Genomic DNA, 27799 nt, shown 5'->3' with positions numbered 1-27799 from the left:
TTTCTTAATTTGTGCATAGGGTATCTCCTGTTTTCCGTATCTTCTTCTGGGAGCTTCCTTTCTCTGCTCCCTTCCTCAAATGGTTCAGCAAGAACTCCTCTTTTCCTCCTTCAATCCATCTGTTCTCCTCACGCTGCCTTAACACTGACAGCATGAAGGCCTAGCAAGCCCAAATTTAACAAACCCCACATTGATCTTAGTGTTTCAGAGGTACAACCTGTTTGCTGGCACACAACCAAGCCAATGTTGATATGGATGTGGCTTTGTGAAAGCAGAGTGGGAGAGGGAGTATGAGACTTGCTCTTATAACTGCCTACCAGAGTTATGGAAGAGAACTACATTTTCCAGGACCACAGGACTGCTTTATAGTAAGGTGCCCAATTCCTACCACCTGCACGCCACCTGATCATGCAAATCTTATGAGTGCAGTAACAAATTGTTGCTACACCATAGACAAGTCTCAATACCTGAAGCATCCTGGAGGACAATGAAAGGTAGGGGTTTATTTTTGGTTTTAAATATACAAATAAGACTACTGAAAAAAGGAAAAAAAAAAAAGTCAGTGACAAAAACTCTGTTTGTCTTCAGTACAAACCGGAACTGGCCACAGGAGCTCTTGCTGATCCCAGCAGCATCAAAATTTTGGGGTTCTAGGAAACTTCTCAGTTCACTTTTGGCAGACTCAGACGCAAGTACACAATATGGGCTTATGTGACAGATGGTGTATACACTAAGGAATAACGCCTATGTTTGTGAAATTGATAGCCAGTTGTACACAGTCCTAAATAACCATTTGTTACAGAAACAGCCTTTCTTCCTTATGCACCTTCTGAAGACATCAGTTAACTGTGAGTGGGTTAGCAACGTGATATAGGGAGCTGGGAGACAGTACCTTGTATAACTGCTTTTCTTGGTTTTGGTCCTGTCCGTTAATCTCTCTGCCTGAGCATTCTTCCATGGAGAAGCAAAATACATCCCTACCATAGGAGCCACAGCTACATCAATGCATAGCACAGACCACTAGAAGTGGTTTTGCCGAGGAAAAAAACCCCAACAAAATAGTGCCAAGCATCTGAAATTGAAACTACATAGATGGGAGAAAGGTGTTTTTAAACAAAACACCCAATAAGGATGCTGGAGTGGCTCCAACGTGATCCCTGGGACTGAATGTCAGGCCACAGTTGGTATGCTCCCAAAACAGTTCCTCCTTTTTATTGTCAGGTACTCCAAGACTAGCCCACAAGTGAGGCAAAAAACAAAAAGGCAGGGACAACTGGGGGATTTACTTTGAAAACACACGATCTCAGTTAAAACATTAGCGCAGGCATGTATATTAAGACTATGAATGCCTGCGAAGTCATTCTAGGTACAATACCACCAGAGAGGGGAGAGCTCCCAAGTACACACAGTTTCCTACAGACACAGTCATGAGGACCACAGCAACCTGTGCCTCCTAACTCTGCTCTAACAAGTCACAATTTTACCTGCTTGATCTGCCAATTGTTTTCAATTCCAGTCTTAGTACCTCCTGTATTTCTCCTGATCTCCAGGCTCCTTTGTACATCTGTGACTGTAAGCTGGCTGAACCAGAAAGCAGTGCTCAGCCTGAGGATGCGCAGACAGATTAGGACACGTTAAAAACACCACAGCCAACCACTTGGTTCTGCTCAGGTACTACACCTACTATAGGTGCTGGAAACTATCTTCTTGAAGAGCCTCTCAGCTGTAGCAGAAAGCTAAGACGTGTTTGCTCACATTTTGCAGCAGAGTAGGACCTGGCACTCCAGAGCAAACTGCCAGAAATGTTTGAAGCTAACAAACTTTATATAGGGCTCTTCATTGGTTTGATGCTAAAGCGGATGAGAACTGCTCACTCAATTACACCTCAGAGGTACTTCTAAGAAACCCGTATCTTTCATACAAGACTTAGCAATTGACTGGGAGTGCTCCCAGAGCACTCCTGGTTTAATTTCATCAAGAGAGTTCAGGTCTGTTGTAGCAAGACTGGTCTGAGACCTGACCACTGCAAAGCAGCTAGAGAAGGTCTCCAGAGGATGTGTCAGATACTTAAGCTGGATGTGAGCCAAATCGCTTGTGTAAACATATCCATAATTTGTTTCAAGGCAAAGTCAAACAGGTCAGTTTAGCACTAAAATGCTTTCTTTGCCTTGAAAAGGGGAGCTCATGCAGTCCCATATACCACTGACACTTGACTCAGGAAGCTATTCCCGCAGTCTCTGCTGTCAGGCAACTCTTCCCACTACCTGGCAGGTACAAGCAGCATTTCCACCTCTGGCTCAGGCTTGGCAAATTCTGTGGTGCCACACAGCTCAGCACTCAAACTCAGTTATGTGGCTGAGCTCACATCATGTTACATGGATGCTGAGCATGCTAAGCCCGAACCATAGCCTCAGTCCTGCACTACCACAACCACTCTTCACTTTCTTTAGATCAGTCTAAGTTTTAATTTTATTTTTCCTTACTTTGTGCTTCTTTCTTGATTGGCATCTCACCACCTGGCTTCCTTTGCAGTATTCCAGCAAACCACACCCTGGAGGTTACTCTTCTTGCCTCCTTCCCAAAGCTTGCATTCAAGAAGGGTAACACATTTCATGTTGTCTTTTGGCCTACATCACTGAGCAAAAGATTTCAAAGGAACGTCAAATAAAACAAGCTTTCCAATCAAGAAGGCTGAGCAGATGTTCACAAAAAAAAAAAAAAAGTAGTCTTATGAGCCAGAGGGCATTAAGCCCAACAAGATTTGATCTCCAGGCAGCCCAGGCTCGCTCTTCATGCAATTTTCTACTAACACTTCAAATGACCCCTTGGGAAAAATAAAGCTTGCCTGGCTCTGTATATCACTTATGCCCTGTCTGTACAACTAAACAGAATTTTTGTTAACATTGGTTACAGCTGATCACAGCTTAAAAGCCCAAGTTCTCTGGACAGTTTTAAATATAAGATGATTTAAATACTATCGTCAGTCTGGAGCCATACACACGGTAGCATTTTTGCAACAGCATTTTCTCTGCTTCCATCACAGCAAACAGCAGCAAAGCTCAGTTTGTGCATGGGAGATGATGGATAACAAAATAACCACCTAATGCAACATAGCCCCAAAGTTTCTCTGCTTAAGTATAACTTGGCTCAAGGAGCTGTAATTCCCCAGAAAGAGTAACAGAAAGATGTTTGACCAGAGGAAGTTCTTGGGTTCAAGTGTCACTGCAGCTAATGTGATCCTGTCCCACGGCTAATAAAGCCCTGTCTCAAGAGCCGAGCAGGCAAAAGATTCGTAGACACTGGTTACACACTTAGTCCTACCAGGTTTTTACAGTAGCAGAACATTTTTTATTGTATATCAGCGAACCAGCAGGAAAGTTCACAAATGTATTCTGTTACATTATTTTTCTATTGTTTAGGGCTTTCCTGGAAGTATTTTCTGCCAGTTTTCTCTCTAGAGTGATCCATACAGCATCTGATAATGTCACATGATTTCACTCCTGAATTCATAGATGCTCAGAGACAGGAAGCCTATTAGGCTTGGCAATAGATCAATTGCTACAGCAATGTGGGTTTGCATTAGTTTTAGTTGAAATACTGCTTAAAATGATATACATATTATAGGAACTTAACAAGTCAAAAGGTATTTCTAACTCCACCTGTTCAGTTTGGAAAATGCAATGGTCCACTTTAAGAAAGTCAGAGAAAAGCAGGCTCTCTTAAGAATCAGTAAGTCTCCTCTGTGCTTCCACTTTGCTAAATAGGTTAAATAGACTTAAGTACGAAACACCTACCAAATTACTGCACATAAGTCTTTTGCTGTTCTCATCTTAGGGAGATGAGCTGTTCTTAAAAACAGGCACACTCAACTGCTTCAACTATTCATGGATCTACCAGTAAAAAATAATGTTCTTTAAAAATGCATAATGAAATGTTTAAAACAGAAGACAACCAGTAAGCTTGCTGTAGTGCATAGAGATGATGCAGGGTTTAAGAGATGCTATTTCTTCTATTCTACCTCATTTCAGGATAAAATAGGATGGGGGTGTGTGCAGCAGGTAGGAGAGAGAAAAATGAGAATTTACCGGATTTACTAAAGCATGCAAGCCACAAAATACATTTATTTCAGTTTCTAAAATGGCTCCTTTGTTTCAAACGCCTTTGTCACAAAAACCAGCTTCTTGTGATCTGACTGGTGAGTTGACTGAATTGGGACAAAGGTGTTGTTCTCCCCACCCACCCACACACTCTGACATACACTTTAGCTACTCTCTTTTGGCCATTTTCATGGGAATGGTAAGAAAAGCAGAAACAGTGAGGACAGGGAGAAACATAAAAGACTACACACACCAGTCCTAGAGTTAACTGAGGAATAAGTGCAACTTCAATACACAATGACCATGCGGGGTATGAAGGGGAGGTAGGGAAGAGAGTACCATAGAAGAAAAAAAAAAAAACACCAACCCCCCCAGAAACCATCATTATCACGTCCATACGCCGGTGTACGCGAGGTGCAGACCTGCGGGCAGCTGCGCGCCGCGGCGGCGGGGCAGGCGGCGGCCCCCAGCGCAGGGCGGGCTGCCGGGGCAGGGCGCGGAGCCCACTGCGGAGCCGCAGAACCGTGCCCCTGGCTGCCGCCCAGCGCCAGCCTCCTCCAGCCACCCCCTCGAGAATTACAAAAGGTGGGGGCGTTAAAAAAAAAAAACCAACACAAACCCACAAACATTAAAGACCAGCAAAAAAACCCAACCCAAATGCGCAAACCACCCACCGACCCCGCAGTTTCCTTACGCCGCAAGGTCTTCCCAGGGAGAGCCCCTCATTCAAGGGGGCAAAACTTCGCACCCGCGGCCGGGCGGGGGGGGCTGCGGCGGGCAGCGCAGGGGGCTGCGGTGCGACTCCCGGAGCCGCCTCCCGTCGCTAGGCGACCCGCGGGGCCACCGGCAGGGCCCGCCGCCGCGCACTCACCGCTCCGCGCCGCTACATCCCCGTGGCGCGGCGCAGCCGCCGTCCCGGGCCGTCCTTCCTCGGGGGCGGGTGCGGCGCTGCCGCCGCGATGTGGGTCACCCGGCGCGGCACCCGGCGAAGGTGAGGAGGCGGCGGAGGCAGGCGGGCGGCGGTGCCGCCTACCGGCGAGCGCGGGGGGAGGCTGCGGCGGGGCCCGAGCCCGCCCCGCGGGGAGGGGAAGGGGCCGGGGAGCGCTGGCTCCCTGCGCGCCGGCTGCCAGCGGTCCCCGCCGCAGCAGCACCTCTCCCCGCTCTCCGACCTTCCCCCGTCCCAGAGCGAAGCCGGGCGGGCTCCCGAGGCATAACGGCCCGTCCTCCCCACCTGCCGCGGAAAGGCGATACCCGCCTGCGCCGAGCGGAGCCCGGCCACAGCGGTACGGTTCAGGTCCTACAGGAGAGCGGGGCACGTCTCCGAGGTGTTAAGGTCCCGCTTAGCTAGGGTAGCGTTCTGCCTCTGTATCCATCCCACCAACCCGTCAAGGAGATCAGCGTCCTTCCTACCCCAGCGGTATATCCCGAAGGCTTTTGATCTCCAAAGTTTAAAATTTGCTGATCAGGATCGCAGGCACGCCAGTCTATTTATATGGCTCTCCCCTCCAGGAGGATAATAACCTGTCTGAAGCAGCTACAGAATCATTTACAGTTGCCCAGTGCTAGTACTGCCTGTAGGCAGTCTGCACTTCTGCTCTTCCTTACTGCTGCACGCATCTGTCCAGATGTTCCTCTGAAGCTGTAAGCCAGCTGTCAGGCTGCACTGGCATCCTCACATTGTCCCCTAGTCTTGGGGTTTCAGACATCCTTTGAAAAAGCCAATTAACCTCTTTTCCAAAGTGAATTCTACGTCTAACCTGAAAATAGCTTTCTGCATGCCCGTTACAGGGACATGGTTTAATTTCTCCTAAATCTCCTTTTGCTGTCATTTTGATCGCATAACTAAGTGTCACATTCAAGAAGTATGGTGAAAACACTAGGGTCACCAAGTTAAACATTTAATGACTAGGAAATGCTATTCCTGTTTTACACCCAAGGCAAAGCAGACCAGTACTTGACCCTCCCCCTAGCTAGAGCTATGTAGCTCCTCATCCACTTTTTGACATCACTATGCCCAACACACCTGGCTGGCAGATGCTGTGATCCGCAGAGCTGACTGAGCGGCAGGGACGGGTCTCAGCAGCCTCCACTACGGCTGTGCTGTCCATCAGCAAACAAGGTCCAATGCTCAAAAGAACCCACTAAATGATGGGTATCAGACTACAGCTTTACTACTTCATGTCTTACTATTTGTGCCATGTTTTGCACATTGCAGTAAGCTTTCAAGCTTAATTCCTTGCATCAATGCAACTAGAAAAGCAGTTTTCTCCTGCATTACAGCAGTGTTTCTTAATACTATATCCCAATGATTTATACTCCAAAACACTGATCTATGCTCAATTCCTGAGCCTGTCAGGAACTGCTCTAGCACAAGGCTGGAGGAGCCACCACAAGTCGCTACAACTCTGAACAGAGTAAATCCAGTATTGGGGAACTTTTCAGGGGCTTTGGGAGCATAGTTCAGTTATGCTTCCCAAAATAAGTTTGGGAACAGAACTTTATGAGACAGTTCATTTATAATTATATAACATGCATCACGAGCAAGAAAAGCCAAATCCATGCTACAGAAGCAGCCTTACCTTCCCAGATGCCATACTCTCGTCCATGAATGTGGAGGAATTTAAAACATAAGCTGGAAAGACTCTGTGACTCTAGTCCCTTACTGTTACAGCAAATTCAGACCAATGGGGTAGGAGTTTCCAGATGGCCTCCTGCCCGTTCTTTAGCATCATGTAGCAGTATACAGCTATACTGTAGTCATGCAGTGCCATTTCAGACTCGACTGATTTTCACAAGACGTTTGTTATCAGATTGCAGTTTGATGTACCCATTCACTCAATATCTTGGGATGGAAGTTATCTGGATTACTATGCCTCCAATGTTCAGCATCATTGTTCTCATGGAAAGTTGAGGCAAAACAGCATTTTAAAACTAACAGGAGCCTGGTTTAAAAAGCCCCCAGCACTTTTGATTATAAGCAGTTGCTAAACATTTTACTATGCTGTACTTTCCTTCTAACAGCATAATTATTTTTAATTTATGGCAAATGAAAGAAACTGTGTATGACAGCAGAAATATAGCCTGTACTTAGAAGTGGCAGTGAAAAACACATTAGAAAAAATAGGTACAAGACCCCACTAGTTGAGCAATGTCACACTTTTCCAGCAATAGCTCATAAAGCCTGCTGTGCGTAATAAAAACCAGCAAGGTCACCTGCATGATTAATTTAGCATTGGAAAGAAGGTGACAGAAGCAGCCAAAAAACAGATAGCAACACACCTAGCTCAGATATTGGTGAAAAAATCAAAAGCTCAAGCCCCTCATTATTTTGGATAGAAGCTCTTGTTGTTGCATAATTTACTGATGAAGACAAGATTGATGAAGAGTACACATGCTATGTCCTTGTAAAGAACCTAATGTGCTTTGACACCACCCAGTACTTTCCTCAGAAGACATGCCACCCAAGCATTATTAATTGAATCACAAGGAGTTACATTTTAGTTAATGCTTTTATAGTGGTTTTGTTTTATTTTTAACAAACAACATCTTTCATTTTGTGACAATACAGATGGTAGCAGAAATACTTTACCTATGCTTGTATTCCTTTACTTAAAACAAACATCAGAAAGAATATATTTTACCTAACAATCCTAGGACTCCTAGAACAGTCTTAAAAGCTGTAATAAGGAATGATAAGGAAGGAATAAAAACAATCCCCCCTATTTACATACAGAACTTTCTTACCTGAGTTTTCAAAATCTATGTTCTACATTATCAACCTGCTTAGGTTTTACTCAAGATGAGGCAAGCTACTCTCAGCATAAATTAAAACCTTCTCAGGCTGCTATCAATCTTCTTCACCTGCCCTGGGTATCCGGGGACCCTTTTGCCAGCTGGACATTATCAGGGTGTGACAAACCACACCCTTGCCTTAATTCAACTAGCAGTTTTCCTGAAACCTGTGGATTGGCTAAAATTTTTTATGTTTTATTTCTTAGTGTTCGATCTTCTGGCTCTATTAGTCCAAGTGTGATTGAAGAGACCATAATACATTAAGCAATGAGTGACAGTGCCATGCATTTAAAAGAAAATTGCTGTAATGGAAGCATACTACTAAGTATAATGATACTTGTGATATCAAAGGAACAATAGTGGATTAAGTACTGCAAGACCAGCTGCTATGTTTCTTTATTACTTTGACCAAGCTGATCAAACATCTTTGCTTGTGGGGACAAGTTTTGCATAAAAAATGCTATACCTTTCTCCTGGTACTCTCTCCTACTGGAACACATGAAGTCTGATTTCATTTTAAACAGCTATTTGCACTCACTCCACAGGAAATGGCATCTCACCTCCTGTCATTTGGAAACCCATATGTTTATATGAAACTGTATGGGATCTTGGTGTTAGACCTCTGTAAGAAATGACCAAACACTGGTATGTGGTGAAATAGAGCCTTTCCAAAGCCAGTAGCAAGCAGATGACAAAAGAATGCTGTGATTAGTGAGTCTGATGGTAACTACAGCTTTTGTTCACAGAAGAATCAAGCTCAGATTACCATAGGTGTAGGATGTCACCAAGCAAACATCCAGCTATGTCTTTTGGGAGGTGTTACACAGTCCAGGTGAATGGGATGCTCAGGTAAAGGTGCAGATGTGAGGACCATGTTTGTCAGAGCACAGCTTGTCACCATTCTGCACACATGGAGCACCTCCCATATGAGGGAGGCTGAAAGAGTTGGGGTTGTTCAGCCTGGAGAACAGACGGTCTCTGGGGAGACCTTGTAGGAACCTCCCAGTACCTAAAGGGGGCCTACAAAAAAGCTGGAGAGGGACTTTTTACAAGGGCAAGTAGTGATAGGACAAGGGGGAATGACTTTGAACTAAAAGAGGGTACATTTTGATGAGATATTAGGAAGCAATTCTTTACTGTGAGGGCGGTGAGGCACTGGCACAGGCTGCCCAGAGCAGCTGTGGCTGCCCCATCCCTGGCAGTGCTCAAGGCCAGGCTGGATGGGGCTGTGAGCAACCTGGTCTAGTGGGAGGTGTCCCTGCCCATGGCAGGGGGGTTGGAACTAGATGATCTTGAAGGTCCCTTCCAACCCAAATTATTCTATGATTCTGTGCATTTAGGGTGTAAGTTACTTGCTGAAAAAAAAAAAAATCAGTAAGGATCATTGCAGGGGAGGAATCCAGTCTTAGAGGCTGCCAGTGGGAGCAGGAATCACATGAGAGGTATACTAACAATAGCAAGCTCTGTAGTGAAAGGTGTATATAGTAAACTGATTCACAGTTCTTGGACAGTACTATGTATGCAGCTAGACAGGTGCTCCCAATATAGTTCTTAGTTCTATGTCAGCACAGCCACAAACTTTTATGTATATGCCTGGAGCTTTATAGTTTACTTCTAATAGATAAAAAAAGACATAAAAGATTCAGAAACAGGCCCTTTTGGGGATCCACGATAATCCAGAAAAAGAGTAATAAACATCTACAGATTTGCTTATATGTAAGAATTATTGCACTTTTGGAGTCATTCGTCTGAGGATACTCATGCACTAGCATGAGTTAATACCTCTGTTTCATGTTTGATACTGCACAACACGTGTAGGAGCCATTTGTTTTTACTCTATACCATCATGCACATCCACACTGGAATTCAATGCGTGGGATCTAGGGTTTATAGTTCATTCCTCCCCATTCCAAGCAGAGCTCAGGAAGTGAGCATGATCCTCAATTATGTGATTCAGTCATGGATTCCTCTATTTGGTCTCCATACTTATTCAAGTAGGTGCTGATTCCATTCCTAGGACAGAGTCCTGACTAACTGACAGGTGTATGGGGACTTCCCTGCAGCTATCCTTCCCCCCAAATGCATTCATTCCTACAATTGAGCTGCTGAACACTATAGAAGTGTGGTGGAGAGAAGGATCAGGCCTTCCATTTCCAGCCTCTAACTTCTATAATTTGTTTGCTTAAGAAATCTGGTTCCCCAAATTAAAACCTACTTTCTTGCTATGTCTGAGTATCCCTTTCAAGCAGCACAATGATTTCATAACCATTGTGATGCTTCAAATCTGTGTCAACAGTCTACTTCAAAACATTGAACAGCTGGCAGTTCCTTATGCCTAGCTCAGGACAAGCATCGAATACAGAATTGTCCTGAGATGATGTATTACATGGCTCTCATGCACTGATATTAGAACAACTAAAGCAGTCTGCACACAAGCTGTATGATCATTTCTTAAACCTCTCTCCTGGTTATTTTGTTCATTTACAGTGCCACACTTCATTTCACTCGTATTCCTTTGACTGAAGATGCTGTAAAGTTTAACATGGGAGACCATAACAAAAGCATGTAGATGATGGCAACGCAAGAGATGAAGGATGTCAGGCTTACTCATATAGCCTTGGAGAAATGAAAGCTAAGTGAAGCAGCCAGTATGCTCACTTAGTTTACCTGTCTCTTGAAGCAAAGAATTTTGCCAGAAAGGACTTTGTCTGGGTATGAATTAAGAGCATTTTATGTTACAATGTTTTAATTTACAATGTTCTGTTTGATATTTCTATATAAAAAGTAAAATAAAGTGATGTAGACATGAATTTCAAATATTGTATGTTAACAATGCCTGCTTTTTAATCTTAATAAGTGAAAAAAATTGAATATGCTGATTAACATCAGGCTGTGTCCTAATCTTCTTCACTAAGATGTGTACCAACCATATCATGTCTGCATGAAAAAAAAAAGATTTGCATTTTTAATAATTTCTTTGAAACTGATTTTGAACAAGGGGAAAAAAAAGTGATGCGATCACTTTTTATCTAGTCTTCATTTATCCTCTGCCATTAATCAGATCCATACTCTGAATGCATATGCTACATGTCATTCAAAGATTACAAAAGTGTTACACAAACAATGATTCACAAAGATTCACAACCCTTGGTGAGTTGGGTAAATATTTATGTAAATGTCATACAGATTGGCAAACTGAGTCACAGAGAAATGGTGTTTGTATAAAAAAATCCACTAAGTTTGGATGCTTTTTTTTTTTTTTTTTTTTTTGCCTATTCAGTTGAAAAACTTACCACTTCCATTTTTCAGATGTATTGAGGGTACATACAGGTCTAAAGAAGTCAATGAAAACTGAATTGCAAGAGAAGCAAGTGAGGTGACCCATGCTTTTGTGTGGAAAATTTTACGGTTACACAGCTATTCTTCTTTCAAAGAAGGTGAATCTATTGCATGAGCAACAACTAATGAGACATCCTGAAGATGATGCCTGAAAGGGGTAAAAGGATAGAGTCCCAGTCTAAGGAATACATAGCAATATTCTCTCCAGCCTCACTGGAGGCATGGAGGATCTCATTTACAATGGAAATGTAATCTTTAGTTCTCTGTATGTAAAGAATACTGTGCCTTTAAAAATTAACTTCGCAGATTGTGTCTGGACTGCAAGGCCTGTATTCTTAAAAATGTATTGATCGATGAAGTAGACAAATTCACGGTCTGATATTCCATGATTGTCCTTATATTTATGCCCTGAAATTGTAACTGTGAGAAATTATGGTTTCTGAGAATTTGCAGGAAAGCAGACTGCCTGCCTGGTGTAGATATCAGGGAGGATCCCTGTGTAGGTGTGCATTGCTTTCTGAATGCCTACCAAACTCTTAATTGCTTGTGACAGAACTCAAGTTTTTCCAAGTTAAAGATTTTGACTTGTAGGGCCAGAATAAAATAAGTCCATCAGTAATTCAAAAAAAAAATAATATTGAAGAAGAGATGATAATTTTCCACCTTTGTGCCAGAGAAAACAGAAATATTTTGTCTGAATCTTTCTAACAATGTTGCTTTCAAGGCTAAACTAAACCATGTGTTGATGGGTTCAGTGATTTGGAGGGAAATCAACAATTTGCATGGTTCTTTCAGCACTTCATACTACTTTCTGACACCCTGGAAAGTGTACTAGACTGGGACAAGAAGATCTTCCCTACACTCTGCCTGAATTGCACAGAAAGAGTCACTTGGGCAGTGAAAGCAGCAGTTCCTCTTCAGCAGAGAATTATCTCCTTTTTAAAGCCTGCATGGTTTTGGAAAGATTTAAAGTCCTACGTCTCAAAGATTGCTTACGGCCAGAGAAAACTTAGAAAATTAAAACTGAGGGCAAAACAACCGCCGGCAGCGTATGGTTTGTTTAGTATTGGTGCATGTGGGACATTGAAGGCTGGGGACCATTCACTGACAGGTTTTATGCGAGCAGAAAACACTGTCAGAAACTGCACTGGGAGCTTTTAGTTGATCTTCATGGAGATTATACATTCCAGTAATTGCTCCTAGGGAATTTACATCCCTTCTTCCTTCATCAAAGTAGGAAATTCTCTGTTGACATCTGTGTGCACATGTTGCAGGAACCTCACAAGAGCTGGAGATTTGGACTGGCAGTACTGATAATGAAAGGTCTTCAGAGTCGCAGCATGCACATCATAATTACAGTAATTTCTGTCTTGTGCCTGAAAGCTCACAGGAATTTTCTGAGGACTCTCCAGGAAGGGATCAAAGATTTTCTGTTTATTGAAGCCTACAGAACTGTGCTCCTAGTTCTAGTGTGATATTAATGGTGAACCAGCAATGTAGGCACACTTTTGCAGCATCTCTGACAACAGAAGTTAAAGCTGTTCCTCGCTGCGCTGACAACACAGGCTTGTACTTCATCAATACAATCTCACAGCATAGCAGAAGTGCTCAATTTAGCTAACCTCTGCCCAGTCCTAAACATTCACGGACTGGGTTGTACTCTGGATGACAAGATCTGTAGCTGCCCCTATAGAGAACTGAAATCTCCCTGCTCAGAAAAAGTTGTGTCATCATGCTAAAGAAACTTGCTCCGCAAGAGGATCGTACCTTGTAATGATGGAAGTGAACCTGCCAATAATTGTGCCTTTGTGCCACAAACCACTGCTGCCAAATCTTACAATTTTATCATAAGATTTACGCTACTTAATGTATTTCTTAAAGTTCCAGTACCCTGAGTCTAGAATTTTCAGGAATTTCAGCTTTTATTAAAGGAAAGTGGATAAATATGTACTCCAAAGTCCTGTGTTTGTGGGAAAGAGCTCGGTGGTATGAATGGAGTGTAGCCTAAAGCTCAGGAATCAGAAAGCATACCAATATTACTTGATGTTTTAAGACTCTTGAGAATAAAAGATTTTTGTTTGCTAGTGTTTGAAAATCCCACTGATTTTACCAGGGCCTAGATTTCTCATATCCCTTTTTGATCTAATGCTGTTGCTAAAAATTTCTTAAGTGTTTTTTTTTTTTTTTTTTTGGCTGGTTTTCTTTTTTAGGCAGAAATATGAAATCTTGCATTGAACAGCACAAATGCAGAATCAAAATGACATGCAGCACAGAGCCATCCTTGCTATCTTCCTGAAAAATATAAGCCTTTGGCATTGCAGAGGTTTGTTATGGAGAATTTTTCTATCGCTAGCAGCAGCAGCAGCACAGTTTTGAATTTAGGTCATCAGATATTTGTCAAAGTCCTTAACTACTACACAAATGCTATCCTAAAACAATTCATCTTGTGTCTCATCATTTACTATGGTACTCCTCTACAGTACTAGTCATGGGTGATTTTGAGGTGGATTTTGTGCTATGAGCTTTCTTATTTCTGTAACAAATTGCCATCCTGAAACATATCCAATTTGTCATGATTCTTAAACTGCAGTTTCTTAAGTCAAGAGATTTGATACAGCAAATCCTACTGTCTTCCTGCAATTTTCTTTTAATTGGGTTTGAAAGTGGTGGAAAACCAGAGTATCACATTAGGCTAAAGCATAGCTTGGCTTGCTTTGGTATAAAAGGAAGTAAAAGGACCAGTAACCTCTAGTTTGTTGAAGGAAATGCAAGTGTTTACTTACTATCATATGAAGTTGATTCCCAGGGATTGACGAATGCCTTGACTCTCCCTGAAAATGTGGCAGACAGAAAGGTAGCAGCATAGTGATTATTGTAAATTGCTCCTGGGAGAAGTCAGCAGCATTTTATTTCTCACCCATGAGTAAATGGGAGCATGACAGTCTGCTTTAGAAGGCGTTTCCTGGTTATCAATTAAAAAAAAAATAGAGCCAGAACCAAGATTTTCTTATATAAACATTTTTTTTGCTTAAGAAAACTATGAAAACTTAATTTCAGAGTAGAATATTTTCTGACTTTCAAACCCAAAATATTATCATTACAAAAATGGGATTTTTTAAAAAAGAAATATTGAGATTTCTGCCAAAGCACTTTTAATCAGGGAATATACTAGCATCAAATGCAAATGTATTTGAATCCCTACTTCTGTGAAATATTTTGTGGGTTAGTCAGTGATATTGTTGTTAACCATATGGAGATTTATTTTCACTTGTGGTTGATAATCACTGTGGTATCTGTAGGAGCCTCTACCTGTGTTATCTAGCATGAGAATGGATTGTGCAGTGCTTCAGGGCTTAAATTATAATGGGAATAACTGTTCTAGTTTGACCAAAATAAATTTGTATTAACCCCCCTATAACCAGCCTTTAAATGTTTTCCTTTTAATTGGTGGAATTTTCCCAGGTGAGGATGCTGTTTATTGAAGTAAAATCTTGATGCATTTACAGAGGAAATGTTACTACAATATGCATCACAAATTCTTTACCAATGCCAATCATACAGAGATATTTCAAGGAGCAAATGCATGGTGAGTCTCTTCTCCCCCAGAAAGCAATTTTCAAAATAATAAACCAGAATAAACCCAAAAGATGACTGGTGAACACAGGGTCAGACAGCTGCCAGAACCTTGTGGTTTGTGCTCCGAGAAGTAATGTTCCAGTAGGCCTATGTTTTACTTGTTACCTACCAACAATTGCATCCCAGTGAAATAAATCAACCATGGACAGCCAAGTCAAAGAATGGAGAGTCCAAGGAATCGGGGCTTTGAACTGCAACACGTGCAGAACACAGACACCTTTGGGCAGGTATTTTCCACTTGTCAGAAAAAAAATGGTAATGAATTACAAACTGGTTTCATTAGGATCATCCTTTCAGTAGCTTTCAGGTTTTGTGGTTTCCAGGGTTGCAGTCCTCAGATAACATTTTAATAGAGACAGCAGCTGTTGATATTGCCTGTTTGTTCTTTTCCTCCATTCATTCTGGCTTACAGAAAGACCAGATGATATTAAAGCTTTGCATTGCAGAGGTTAACAAGCTCCATGCTATACTCCTACTAAGTAGGCAGTTAATATTCACACTTTACATATAAGAAAACTTAAGCAAAAGATCTGTGCTATCACAATACCTTGCTACCCATTGCATGGATCAAAGATGAAGAGTGATAAAATGCCACAGCCTGTGGTGGAAGGACAGAAGTAGGATCACCCTTCTGACCAAACACTGCCTTCACAGGCTGGTAGATGTGCCCCATCAGCTGTTGTAATGAGTTGTGTGCCCAGAGCTCACGATTCTTAGTGTGTTTGTACCTCCTGCACATGAGGCAGCTACGTCCCTGGCACAGGGTATTGTATATGCTTCAAGGGAAAGATTTCTTTTTTTTTTTTCTCTCCTCTGGGTAAGCACAGCCCTACCTAACAGCATCAGTAGATGGGTAGACTCCTCCGGAGTGTGGATCTGGGACAAAGTTGAGGAGCTGACTTCAGACTATAGGTTTACAGGCTCATCAGTCACCTTACATATCTACCAACTGGGAGTCCCACACCTAACTGATCTTAAGAAATGTTAACTACCCACAAGAGTCTGAAGGAGAAGAGGGAAAAAAATCAGCTCAGTATTTAAATAGGGGGGGAAGTCTTTATGTAATAAGCTACAGTGAGAAGTAAAATATTTGTCAGGTTAAAGCCAGTAAAAGGTAGATAATAATGAACTTCAGTATTTTGGATAAAAAAGGGGGAAAGGACTATTTTAGGGGCATAATATGAAGCTTGGTTAGTCTATGATGACAGAGAAAAACAAAGGGAAGACTTACATGCTCCATCTCTGATTTAAGGGATCCCTTTCTTGCACAGGGAACCAGTGAACTGTAGAGATGTTTCAGTGAGGCAGGTCGCTCAGTAGCCTGGGTTTACTAGGCAGCCTTAGTGGGGTTGCTAGCGTGCTGAAGAGTGGCATAGGGAAATATGCACCTACAACCAGGGACTCGGTCTTCACACGGCCTTGGCTGAATTGGCATGGTTTGTCCTCCTCTGCCCCTAGTGTGGGGCATGCCAAAGGTGGCCTGGTCAGCGATGGCTGCGATGGCAGCCTGTCTAGGCGATAGCCTTGTCAGGTGAGGCCTGGACAGTGCTGTCCTTAATCCACGGTGTGGACATGGCTCCCACCGGCTGGTTTTGGATTCCCCGTGCTGGAGGAGGCTCTGCTGCAAATCGCTCTCAGTGAAGCAGCAGAGCCCGGTGTGGGTCCGAGGGATGGCGCCCCACGTTCCAGCATTGCTTTTTTTCCTGTTGCTGACTCGGAGGAAGGCGGCATTGATGGGCTGGAGGATGGCAGGGAGCTGGCTCTACTTGGAGAGAAAAGGCGGCAAGTGGAGGAGCCCAGAGGAAGCTGGGCAGCATAGGGTGAGCAGAAACAGAGATGGCACCGTTACAGTAAGCGTGTGCCGAGGCAGAAGAGGGCCGGGGGCACCCACCGCCTTCCTCTCGTCGCACCGGCGGTTTCCCTCGGCGCCGGGAGCAGAGGCCCCGCACCCACCCGGGCACGGCCGTCCCTCCTCCGTGCAGCTCCGGGAAAACCCCGCCCTGGTCATCAGGAAAACTTGGCCCAGAGCACAAGCTGGTGCCGGGCTTCCTTCGCCGTGTGATAACGGCGCACGGGCTCTGTCCCGGCAGGGCCCCTCCGGGCCATGCCGCCCACTCCGCAGCGCGGCCCCCCCCGCGGAGGCGGGGCGCCGCCATGACGGCGCGGCAGAGGCGGGCGGGCTGCGCGCCTGCCCCAACATGGCTGCCCCCAGCCAGGTAACGTGCCGCGCCGCCCGGAGCGGGGCTGCAGCGCCCGCGGCTCCCGGCTGGGCCAGGGGGAGCGGGCGGGGGCGGCGGGAGCGCGGGCTGCTCTGCCCGCGGGGCCGGGGCCTGTCGGGGCAGGGTGCTGTGAGGGGGGGACAAGGCCGGGTCGGCCCCCGCCCCACTGCCTTTATTGTACCCCGCGGCTGCTCGGGGCAGGAAGGTGAGCGCACGGTCCTGTTGTTACTCCCGTTGTCCGTGTTTGTAACGAGTGCCCGAAGCTCATGAATTTGAGGTGTCAAGAGCTGGAAGGCACTGGCAGAGATGGGCTGGGGGTAGCCGCAGGACGTGTTTGGCCAGTTCCGGATCTCTTAAATCGCCCCATCAGGGCTCCTGAATTTTGGGGTTTTTGCTACGAGTTTCGGTGTCTGTGTATACGGCGTCAGCACGTTTATGTTTACGTGCCTGCGGCACACAGCCAAGGCAAAACTGAGGAGCAGGCTGCGAGCCTCCATCGCTGAGCGTGGTGCTCCCTCTGCTGGCAGCTGCCGGTTAGCGCTGCTCCGGGAACCACGCGCTTCCATTTTCTCAAGTGGCTTCTACTGCAAATAAGGTTCAACCGTGACATCAAAGCTTTACGTTAACCTTTGCAGTAATTTCAGCGCAGGCAGTGCTGTTCGAGAGGCCTTCAGGGGCTGGAGCTGGGAGGCACAGCACGTGGGGAGGGGCTGCAGCTTCTTGAGCAGCCAGCGAAAGGCCAGACAGGCGTCTCTGCCGGTTTTAAATGTCGTTGTTTAGGCAGTAGTCTCGCACCTCATCTGTCCTGTGTTCTGTTGTTTAGTTCAGGGGTTTTAAAAGGATGGAAGTAGTCTTTGGTCTTCAGTTTCTGTGCTAGCTGGCCAAATACTGGGCCACAACTTCTTGGCTTTTGCATGGAGGGTGTGGGAGTTTGTGAGGACCTGCCTAAAGGCCTAACTAAACTTGGAGCTGCTTTCCCCTGAGATCAGATGGAGTCTTTGAGGGTGCAGAGGTGTAGATGTTATGGGATGCCTGAGCCTTTCAGTTTGATATCCTTTTTTTATGGCTGGGTTTGTTCTGCAGAGGTTGTGTGCCAGTGGTCTGACTGGTATGGGTGATGTCTACATAGTCTCCGTGCTTCTCCATCTGAACCAGATTTTTATGTTTTCAAACACCCCAGCGTGTGTTTTTACTCTTTCTGTAACCCCATCTCATTAAATCAAGGGTGGGTCTTTCTGGTACTTTCCTGTGAAGTAGTTTGAGACTGTTTGTGCCCCTCCCCAGAAGATAAGAACCTGCGTGTGGGCCATCGGTAAAGCTATTGGTCTCTCTTCACCTGTATATGGTAAATAAAGTTGGGCATGCCAAGCTTTTTAGATCACATTTGTTAATTGGACAGCTTGGTCGTGGTAAGCTTGCTGAGCAAGTCTGCAAACAGGATGAATCCTAGTAAGGGTAACCTATTAGATGCACTTGGGGGAATGTACTTAATGTACCTTTTTGTGCCTCTTGTGAGGCTTCCTCCTCCGCTGCCCTGGTACCTTTTGCTTCCATTTATCTTGTGTTGTTGTTTTGTGTCTCGCTGTATGTTTTTTTGTCTAGGCAAGTTTGAGATTTCTTGATCATTATTTAACTAATGAAGGTTAAGAGGACTGTTGCTCACTGTGTGTTTAACCATATTTGGAGATTAAATGAAGAATCCTCAATAAGAAAACTATTTTGAACTATTTGTCTTTAGATGCAAATGAGATTTTGTCAGAGAATGAACCATGGCCTGTATGCAAGTCTGCCATCAAGAAGTGAGAACGGGAAAATGATTTTTTAAGAAAGTGCCAAGAGATTCAGGGAGGGAAGGGAGAAAATTAGAATATAAGATATGCAAAAAGACCTTAGTGAGCACTGTTGCTTTGAAGGAAAATGGGAGACAGTTGCTAACAAATCTGTAATAAAAATAATTTTACAGAAATGAAGATTGGCTGTATAACTCATTGACCTTTTCAGCCTCTACACTTTGTTTCTAAAGTCATGTGAAATAATTATTTCAGTAGTCTCCTTTTTCCGAAACTGTGCCCTGTCAGGGTTTTGCCACTTGCAAGATTTCCTTCTCATACATTTTGCCTCCATTGCATGTTATCATGGTTATGATTGAATTAGCTCAGAGTAAGAGATGCTAGGAACTTGCAAGAGTCTGATGGCAGTAAACTGGATCTTAGTGCTTAGTCGTTTATTACTTTTTTTTTGGTCAGGCTCAGATGTAAATGTGATCTTTTATATGGCCAGGATATGTATAAAAACCTGAATAAGGCTGTTTGGCTGGGGGTCAGGGTTCAAACTTACAGCTATGTGTGTGCCATCTCCAACTTGATAGCAGGCATCTGAAACTGTTTCAGGATAGAATTGTTGGAGTCTGCCATGCTAATAACTTGGTGGGATTGCTTGAAATTGTTGTTGCCAATTCATTTTCTTTGACAAGTGCTCTAATTCGAGACTGCTTTGAAATTGGGTTTGGGAGTGGAAGAGTAAGGGTAGGATGAAGAACCAACACATGGTAAGTAGTGGCAAAAGACTGAGTTGTCTTTGGCAGTATTTATTCTGCTCCTTTTTTGAGGGTTAGAATCTGTTATTTCCACAGAGTGCTTTTGCCATTCTGATTTCCTTAAAAGATTTTTCTCTTTTGGTGCAGTTCGTAGTTTTTCATGTTGATGATAGTAATGCTGCAGCTGTCACAGGGAATACATATTTATAGCTCCTATGCAACTCTCTTAATACTACTTAAACAATTTTACTAGCATATTTACATTTGTTTAAAAGAAAATATTTGCTAAGTCATTCAGTACAAAGTTGCATCAAATACTAATATTAACTTTTTTTTTTACTTTTACAATTTTCCTGTTGTTCATTGTCATCTTACTGTTATTGTGTCTGCAGTAGGTATTGGGAAGCAGCTATGCAGTCTTTGCAAGCCAGAAGGAATGAAAGTGGATGGCTGACTATTAGAGCAGTTGACACTTTTAAATAAGTACATATAGTGGTGATTGTCATTGGTTTTGTTGTGTGTTTTGTTTTGTTTTTTTTTTAAACAAAAACATTTTTTGAGGTGAAGAGAACATGAGGTGGGAGGATTGTTATCAGACCAATAATAAAAGAATGGAAAAGGACAGACAGCTGCAGTTGGATTGTCCAGCTGTACTGTTAGGAGGATTTTTGGAAAAGAAGAGAAGAAGCCCCCAAAATATGGGTAAGGGCTTATGTTATAGAGAGAGAAAAAGAGAAGAGCAAAGCTAGCCATATCAATATCTGCTTTGTTATAGTCCTACATGAGGTCTGAACTCTTCCCTTGGGTTTGAAGGGAGGAAAATAAAGTAGGCTCAGAGGCATGTAGGAAGGTACTGGATGGTTGCAATGTAGCAGTAGACCAGAAGTGGCAAAAGATGAAAAGAAAACCTGGAGGAAGCCAGTGACTCAATTAACTCACTGGTAGGTAAATGCTGTGTTGCCGCTAAATTCAATAGTTAATGTACGTACACAGTTTTCTGTTTGTTGCATGACAGGAATGTGATTTTTCTGAAGTTGGCCTTGGGAGATGTGCTAAGTGAGATGTGGAGCATCCTGATTACTAGTGCTTGGATATCCAAATGTTCAACACATTTTTCTACTCTCAAAAAAGCAATTTTTGCCAAATGTCATATTCAATTGGAAGTGGCAATTAGGAAAAAGGAGCGAAATAAGCACGGTTGATCTCCAACTCAAGTATTTGGTGAGGCATGAATAACTTAGAAGCTAAGATGATACAAATCTCATGGCAGTTTCACATACGTTTTTTTGTTGTTCTGCTCTAGAGAGACTGCAGAGAGAAGGAAATTAATTGCAACTGCTATGTGAAAATCGGAGGGGCAGGCAGGTTAAAAACTGGAAGCTAGTGTAATGATATTGTGGATAAGAGTGAAGAACAAGAAAAAAACCCTGGAAAATTAAATCTTTATAAAGCTCTATTTTTGGGAGGATAAAAGAGAGTTGAATAACAACTTCAGAGATGGGGAAAGCCATGCTACCGAGTGAGGAAGAATGTACTTTGCAGGCTCTGTTTTGTCATCCTCAGATAATTCATAAAATCTGGTATTATCTGATGGCCTATCACTATCATAGAGATGATGTAGGAGATGGGGAGGCTATCTCTAGGGCAGACTGAAGTATCTAATTTTTCAAGGAGGATAGTTACTATGTGTTATTACTTCTGCTTCCCAGATCACCGGCATGGAAGTTAAAACCAGTGAAGATCATTTGAAAGTCCGTAAAATGAAGAAGAAGGTATTGAGGAAGCAGATCAGAGCTCAGCATACATTGATGAGACATGAAGGCATTGAGTGCATCTCCCATGCCACACAGGTGACTGGTAGTTCTGATTTTGATGGTAGTGTGAAAATCTTTCTTATCTGTGTTCTATTCTCACTTCTGTTTTGTCTAAAATGCAGTTCTCCAAAATACACTTCCTGAGATGGAGTGTTTTCTGTGCCCGTTTGGTTTTGAAGAACTGTACTTCAACAGTTTAATGTCTGTGGAGAGACTTCTATGGCCTTTGGATAAGGTTGTTTGGTTTTTGTTTTTTTAATATCTGAAACAGTAGTTCTTTGGGATGGGGAGGTGGAGGTAGTAAGGAAGCATGGGAAATGTTACCTTGTTTAAGTAGATAAACTTTTCTTCTCTTTTTCTATGTGATTTCCTTTCTTCTCTGGCTTTTAGCTTTTGTATCTTTCTTTCCTCTGTACTGCTTTATCAAATTAATTTGTCTCATCTAAACTCCCAGTTAAAAACATGTTTATCTTAGAAGTCTTTTCCACATTGTTTTCTTCACCTAAATTGATTTAAGCTGTGTTTCTTGGGGAGTTGAACTGATTGACTGACTTGCAGCTGTTGAAAAGGTGGCTACTTTCCTGTCCCTTGCACAAAAGGGGACAAGATAGGAGGGAGTTCTGCTTTCTTGTGATGCTCAATGAACTTTACCATAAACCACTTTATTCGTAACCTAACAGAAAACTACTCGGCTTTTTAATTTGCATTTTTTTGCTGTCCTAGAGTTACAGCAGATCAGAGAATGACCTCGCAGATACTGGTATAGCAAAAAGTGAGTGACAGGAACTTGCAGACAGGGAAGAACTAGTTTATCATTTCCCCCCATCAGTTGTGGGGAGATGCTAATGCCTTGAAACACTGTAGAGCAGTATCATTTACTCTAGCCTTATTCATTTTGATCCTGCAAATTCTTCCTGCTCGGATATGGAAGCATCAGTTAGACCTTTCTGCCTTTTTGTAACAAAATTGGGCTTAGTCTTCACTCACATCTCACTCCACGTGGACATACACTAAAATGACCCAGGAGTCTTGTATATCTTGTAAGCTTCCTGGAGCAGGCACTGTGTCTATCTAGTGTTGCTTGAAAATGGGTCCATAATCTGGGACTTGTTCCTCTCGATACTGCCCCAGATACCAAATTGTCCATCTGATCCACCCAGAGAGTAGTTTTGGCGTCCAGCCAGATCCTCATCAATGACAGAACATTTGAATAAGTGATGCATGAAACAAAATCATAGTACTGGTGAGAAACTAGTGTCAAGAATACAGAAAATGCTTTCAGGCTTTCTGTGAGAGTCTGGTTATATTGAAATTGCTCAGGAGAACGTGGTCAATTGCTGTACCTGCTGCTGTTATGTAGTGATTGTCTTTGTTGATGAAGTGCGTATAACCAGTGAAAGTGCTGGTTTGAGTCTCTGCATTTCCTCCACACATATGGGCCTCTCCATTAATAACATTCTAGAAAATAACAGTAATTAATAATACGGTCACCTTTGAAAAATGGGATCAGTAATAAGACAGCCTGATGCAGTGCTAAGAACAAGCGTTAAGAGCTGTCGCAATAGGCGTAGTCACAGCAGTACTCACTATATAATTTATTTTCTTTTCATAATCTTTCCCTTCAGCTTTAAACCTAACTTTCTGTTTTTTTGAGGAGTGACATGCTGTCATTTGAAACAATTGAACGCTTTCCCAACTGCCTTCAGAAAAGGTCATAGAACAGTTACAGACTTCTAAGAGAAAGACTGTCTGAAAGCTTTCTGGAAAGGTATTACATGGAGTCAGTCTGAGTAAATTGTTGCTAGCTTTTTGGATTCACTGGAGCTCAATCAAAATTTCAAGATTGCATGCTCATTTGGCCTTAAAAAGGGACTTAAACTTCTTTTGACCACCATGATTAGATTTAACATCTTGTTAAGGCATATAGCTATTTAGATGTCAAAAGAACTTATTTTGAAAAGGCCTGTGTTTTTCAAAGGATATTTCTTGAATAATAGTAATTTGAAAAGTTCTATTTTGTTGGTTTTTTCTAATATTTGGCAAACCAGCAACAGTCCTCACAAACTGCATACTTAATAATTTTGGACATAAATCAGTATGAAAGTATAGAGTTAAGCAATTAGGCATTGTGCATGAAGTAGTCTGTGTTAACTAAGGATGGGACATAAATCCCTTTTGTTTATAAAAGCAAGAGGGAGACTTTTCAGATAAGAGTGCTGGAGCAGAACTAGATGTTCTTGTTTCTAGATTATGCTACTTTTTTTTTGGTGAATCTGATATGTAGGGGACATGAGGTGGAACTGGGAATATTAATCTCTCTGCTTGGAGAGACTTCTTGGCAAAGATGAGAAAACCTTTCTTGGAAAAAAATCACTGTCTTGAAAGGTTTTTCTCTTTTTTTTTTGTTAGTCTGCAGAAAAAATCCATTTTAGAAGCCTTCAAAATTATGTGTGTCAGTGTCACTGTTTGCTTGCAGTACACTTGATGCACACATGCTGGTTTGAAGATTAAGTGCTCTTGTAATAGTAACTACATGCATTAATTGAGGAGGTACCTCTGACAGAGGATGCAGGCCCTTCTGCCAGAATAGGTGCTGGGCAAACAAAGGTTGCCTTAGCCTCATATATATACCAAGCTCATTGAAATGTAAATATCTTGTGTGGAATACACAAAAGTGTACTCATGGGCTTACTTTTTTTCTTTATAGAGCTGCTCTCTTAGTAGAGTGTTGGTTTTAAAGTAACCAGCGGTAATCACTAATTCTCAATTTTTGTAATTCCTCTTTGATTAGAGCCTGGTTATTGCCAATGCTGGTCTTGGTAATGGGATGAGTAGACACCAACTGCTCAGGATAGTAGAAGAATATGGATTGGTGGAAACGCTCTTAATGCCACCAAATAAACCATATTCATTTGTGAAATATGGGACAACAGAAGAAGCCAAGAAAGCTTTTGATGCCCTTAATGGAAAAGAAGTAACACTGGAAGACTTTGACCAAAATATCATTCTATACGTTAATTTTGTGGAAAAAGGTATGATTTTTCTGCTCTCCTAGATATCAAACTTCCTGCATCCTGTTTTGCTTTGCTTTCACTTCCTAGTTTGTAAATATAGCTAAAAGCACACTAGTCTTTGTAAGTAGATACAGAGAATGAAAGCCAGAATCTGAGATTCAGGACATAAACCAATCTTTGCTCCTTCTATTACATGATAGGATACTCTAATTTTAACTCCTTTACTTGGAGGCAAAAGGGAAAAGGGTTTGGGTAGTTTCCAGACCTTTCTGTACTTCTCATGAAGGTTTTGTGATTAAGGAGCTAAACTGGGACCCAGGAGATCTCTGGACAGGTCATTGGATTACTTGCGTGACCTTAGTCTTGCAGTCTTTATCTCAATTCCAAGAAGGAAAACAGTCACAATAAGATTTCTGGCTTTTCCTCCTCTTCTCTCCAGGCTTTTTTATGGCTGACTATAAGCTGTTTAGCACAGTAACTGTTGCTCTTTCTATGAGCTTTTATATTGTCTGCTGAAAAGTGTTCCTGGTGTTGGTCTGTACATTCTGCTTATAAACTGTTAGGATAGCAAACTGAATGTCTCTACATCACCAACATTTTGTGTTCACCTAGCTATTGCATTATATTCCTTCATATTTGATTACAGGTTGCTTCTCTGGACAGAGAGTAGTCTGGTGATTTACCAAATCACCAAAATTCTAGAAAACTAAAATGATATGCAGGTAGAATCCTGACATGATTGGGAAATTCTCTTTACCATTGTTTTGACAGGAAAATGAAAAGTAGTTTTGCCTTTGAATAGTGTGTAATCTTGCTGGTCTTATGCAGTAGAATGTTTAAAGAGTGCTTTGCATCATGAAAAACTTGGGCCTTGCCTTGTTTTGTCATGCCAAAACCAAATAAGATCACAATGAGGGTTCTGTTGTATCATTAAATATCTGCAGCTATATTATATTCTCATATATAGTTGGTATTCCTGTAGGGAACACATGGTTTTATTTTCTCTAAACAGTGATAATATTCTCTTTTTCCATACACCCTAGTTTTGTGGCAGAATGTTGTTCCTACAAGCTTGCCTCCAGGCCTAATGATCATTGAAAAGATTATTTCTCCAGAGGAAGAAAGGAGGATGTTGGAAAGTATTGACTGGACAGGAGATGAAGATACTCGAAATGGTGGGCAAAATGATAGAAATCCAGACCTTCCATACTTCTGTGCTGTTTTTTCCTACGGTTTCAGTTTACAAGATGTCTACATCTTGGTAAATGTATTGTTTGAAATCATTGTGTATTCGGTTTTAGTATTTTAGGAATTGGTCTTATATTGCAAGTGGTGGCAAGTGGTCTGAATTGATATTCTGGTATGGGTTTGCTTGAATAATATTCCTGCATCCAAAACCAACTAAAGTCTTCTTTAGGTGTCTTACGCCAAGCATAAAAATGTTCAGTGAAGGTTACCCTTCCCATCTGATGTACAGCTGAGGAGCTGTGTCTTCTTTTAAATCAAAAAGAAGTCACTGAGACATTCTGGATGCTTTTGTGCTTTCACTTGAGCTCTGTGGATTTAGATCTTTTAATAAATGAATTGTTCTTGTGTGGTGGGTTGACCTTGGTTGGGTGTCAGGTGCTCACCTAGCTGCTCTATCATTCCCCTTCTCAGCAGAATGAGGTTGGGCGGGAGAAGATAAGATGCAAAAAATATATAATTGTGGGTTAAGGTAAAGGCAGTTTAATGAAGCAATAGCAGAAGTTGTGTGTGTGGAAGCATAGTAAAACAAAAGATGTTATCACCTGCTGATGGGAAGTAGAGAATGTTTGGCTGCTTCAGAGGAATAAGGGCTTCAGTACATGTAGTGGTTGCTCTGGAAGACAAACATAAATAATGAATGCCCTCCCTTCCTTCTCTTTTCTCTTAGCTTTTATATCTCAACAGACATCATATGATAAGGAATATCCTGTTGGTCAGTGTGGGTCAGCTGTCCTGGCTATGTCCCCTCCCAGAATGTTGCTCACCCCCAGCCTACTGGTGAGAGGAGGGAATGTTCGAGAGGCAGCCGTGATGCTGTGCGAGCTCTGCTCAGCAGCAGTCAAAAAAAAGCCAATACAAAGCACAGCACTGTGAGGGCTGCTATGGGGCTCAGCCAGACCCAGTACATCTTGGAATTAATTTCAAAGTTTCTGTGTAAATTTTATTCCTTGGAACAGCATAAAGGGTTATTGACCTTAGCTAATGTGAACTTGGTGATTGGTGAAAGTGAAGGATCCTGCTGTATCAATTGCAATTTCAGAGATTGATCAAGAATAAAGATGCATTAAGTATAGCGAAAGAAAATTGGTACTCTCTACTTTTTGCATATACAAAACCACCATCAGTTTGACTTCAGACAGCAGTGAATGTGATGCTTGATGAAATACAAAAGGTGATAAGGCAGAAGTGTGAGCCATGAAGGACAAGGGTCACATAAATTGTTTTAACTGTTAATTAAAAAATGTTTTAGGTTTAATAGGTCAGATGAAAAGGGAAGCATAGCAAATTGTTTGGGTTGTTTTATGTAGTCTAATCTTACTTTAAAATTGTGTGGTTTTACAGCCCAGAAGACTTTAAAGTATAGAAGAGTGAAACATTTTGGATATGAGTTTTGCTATGATAACAACAATGTTGATAAAGACAAACCTTTACCTGGAGGTGAGAACTTCCCTATTAAATCATACTTATTTTGTACTGATGTTTGAATCATTATATAAAGCCTTTAAGTCTTACTGAGATATGGATGTGAGATTCTAATAAAAGAAGATCCTTAACTGTATCTTAAACACATACATTTGTAATCTGTAATTTGAATGAAATTGTTCTTTTGAATGAGATCCATTCCAAATTACTGTGAGTGCTCAAAGCTTGTTTTCCAGTCACTTGCAGGCAGGCATTGATGCCCATTGAGGTGCAGTCAAATAAGGTTTTTGGGATTGTAGTTACCATTCTTTTTTAGTTTTTGTTTCATAAAGCAATTATGTGTTACAAATTACATATTCATTTGTTTGGGGGTTGTGATGTCTATTGCTGGGTATATTTATCTTGACTAGCTTGAAACTTGTTGGATGCACACCAAAATAAAAATTCCTTTGGACTGAAAGCAATTTTGAAAAGGTTTGTGTAACTCTTATTTGGAGTTGAGACCTGTGACTCAGAGGAAAGCAAGTGAGTCATCTTATAGTCTTAGGTTTAAAAATAGTAAAATAGGGGAGCTAAATTCCTGTAAAACTTGAAGGTGTTTAAGGTGACGCATGTGTCACGGGGTAGATGTAGCTTGCAATGGAAGGATTCTGGTTACATTGAGGTTTTAACAGTGAAGCTA

General features: G+C 42.2%; 2 protein-coding genes across 13 annotated transcripts in view; one reads left to right on the top strand and one right to left on the bottom strand.

Annotated features, from left to right (window-relative positions):
* Window positions 1-16177, bottom strand: part of ELMOD1 (ELMO domain containing 1) — a 64940-nt gene extending 48763 nt beyond the window's left edge. For 2 of the 9 annotated variants that reach the window (XM_037375880.1, XM_037375875.1), the window contains exons 1-2: window positions 16096-16177; window positions 14012-14059 (exon numbers count right to left, since the gene is read on the bottom strand). The gene's annotated coding sequence lies outside the window, so the exon portion shown is untranslated. The other 7 variants (XM_037375873.1, XM_037375883.1, XM_037375881.1 and 4 more) reach the window with 5 other exon arrangements.
* Window positions 16178-16438: 261 nt separating this feature from the next.
* ALKBH8 (alkB homolog 8, tRNA methyltransferase) overlaps window positions 16439-27799 on the top strand; it is a 49920-nt gene continuing 38559 nt past the window's right edge. Inside the window, exons 1-5 of one of the 4 annotated variants that reach the window (XM_037375870.1) lie at window positions 16439-17080; window positions 21329-21469; window positions 24225-24465; window positions 25563-25622; window positions 27037-27132. In XM_037375870.1, the coding sequence (XP_037231767.1) occupies window positions 16535-17080; window positions 21329-21469; window positions 24225-24465; window positions 25563-25622; window positions 27037-27132 (1084 nt within the window). In that variant the 5' untranslated portion in view covers window positions 16439-16534. Of the gene's footprint in view, window positions 17081-19343; window positions 19632-20001; window positions 20322-21328; window positions 21470-24224; window positions 24466-25490; window positions 25623-27036; window positions 27133-27799 lie in introns of those variants that run through there. The other 3 variants (XM_037375869.1, XM_037375871.1, XM_037375872.1) reach the window with 3 other exon arrangements.

This window comes from Falco rusticolus, chromosome 2 (assembly GCF_015220075.1).
Source record: "Falco rusticolus isolate bFalRus1 chromosome 2, bFalRus1.pri, whole genome shotgun sequence".
In the NCBI taxonomy this organism is placed as follows: domain Eukaryota; kingdom Metazoa; phylum Chordata; class Aves; order Falconiformes; family Falconidae; genus Falco; species Falco rusticolus.
The sequence above is the reverse complement of the archived record's forward strand: the minus strand, read 5'-3'. Positions and strand labels throughout refer to the sequence as shown.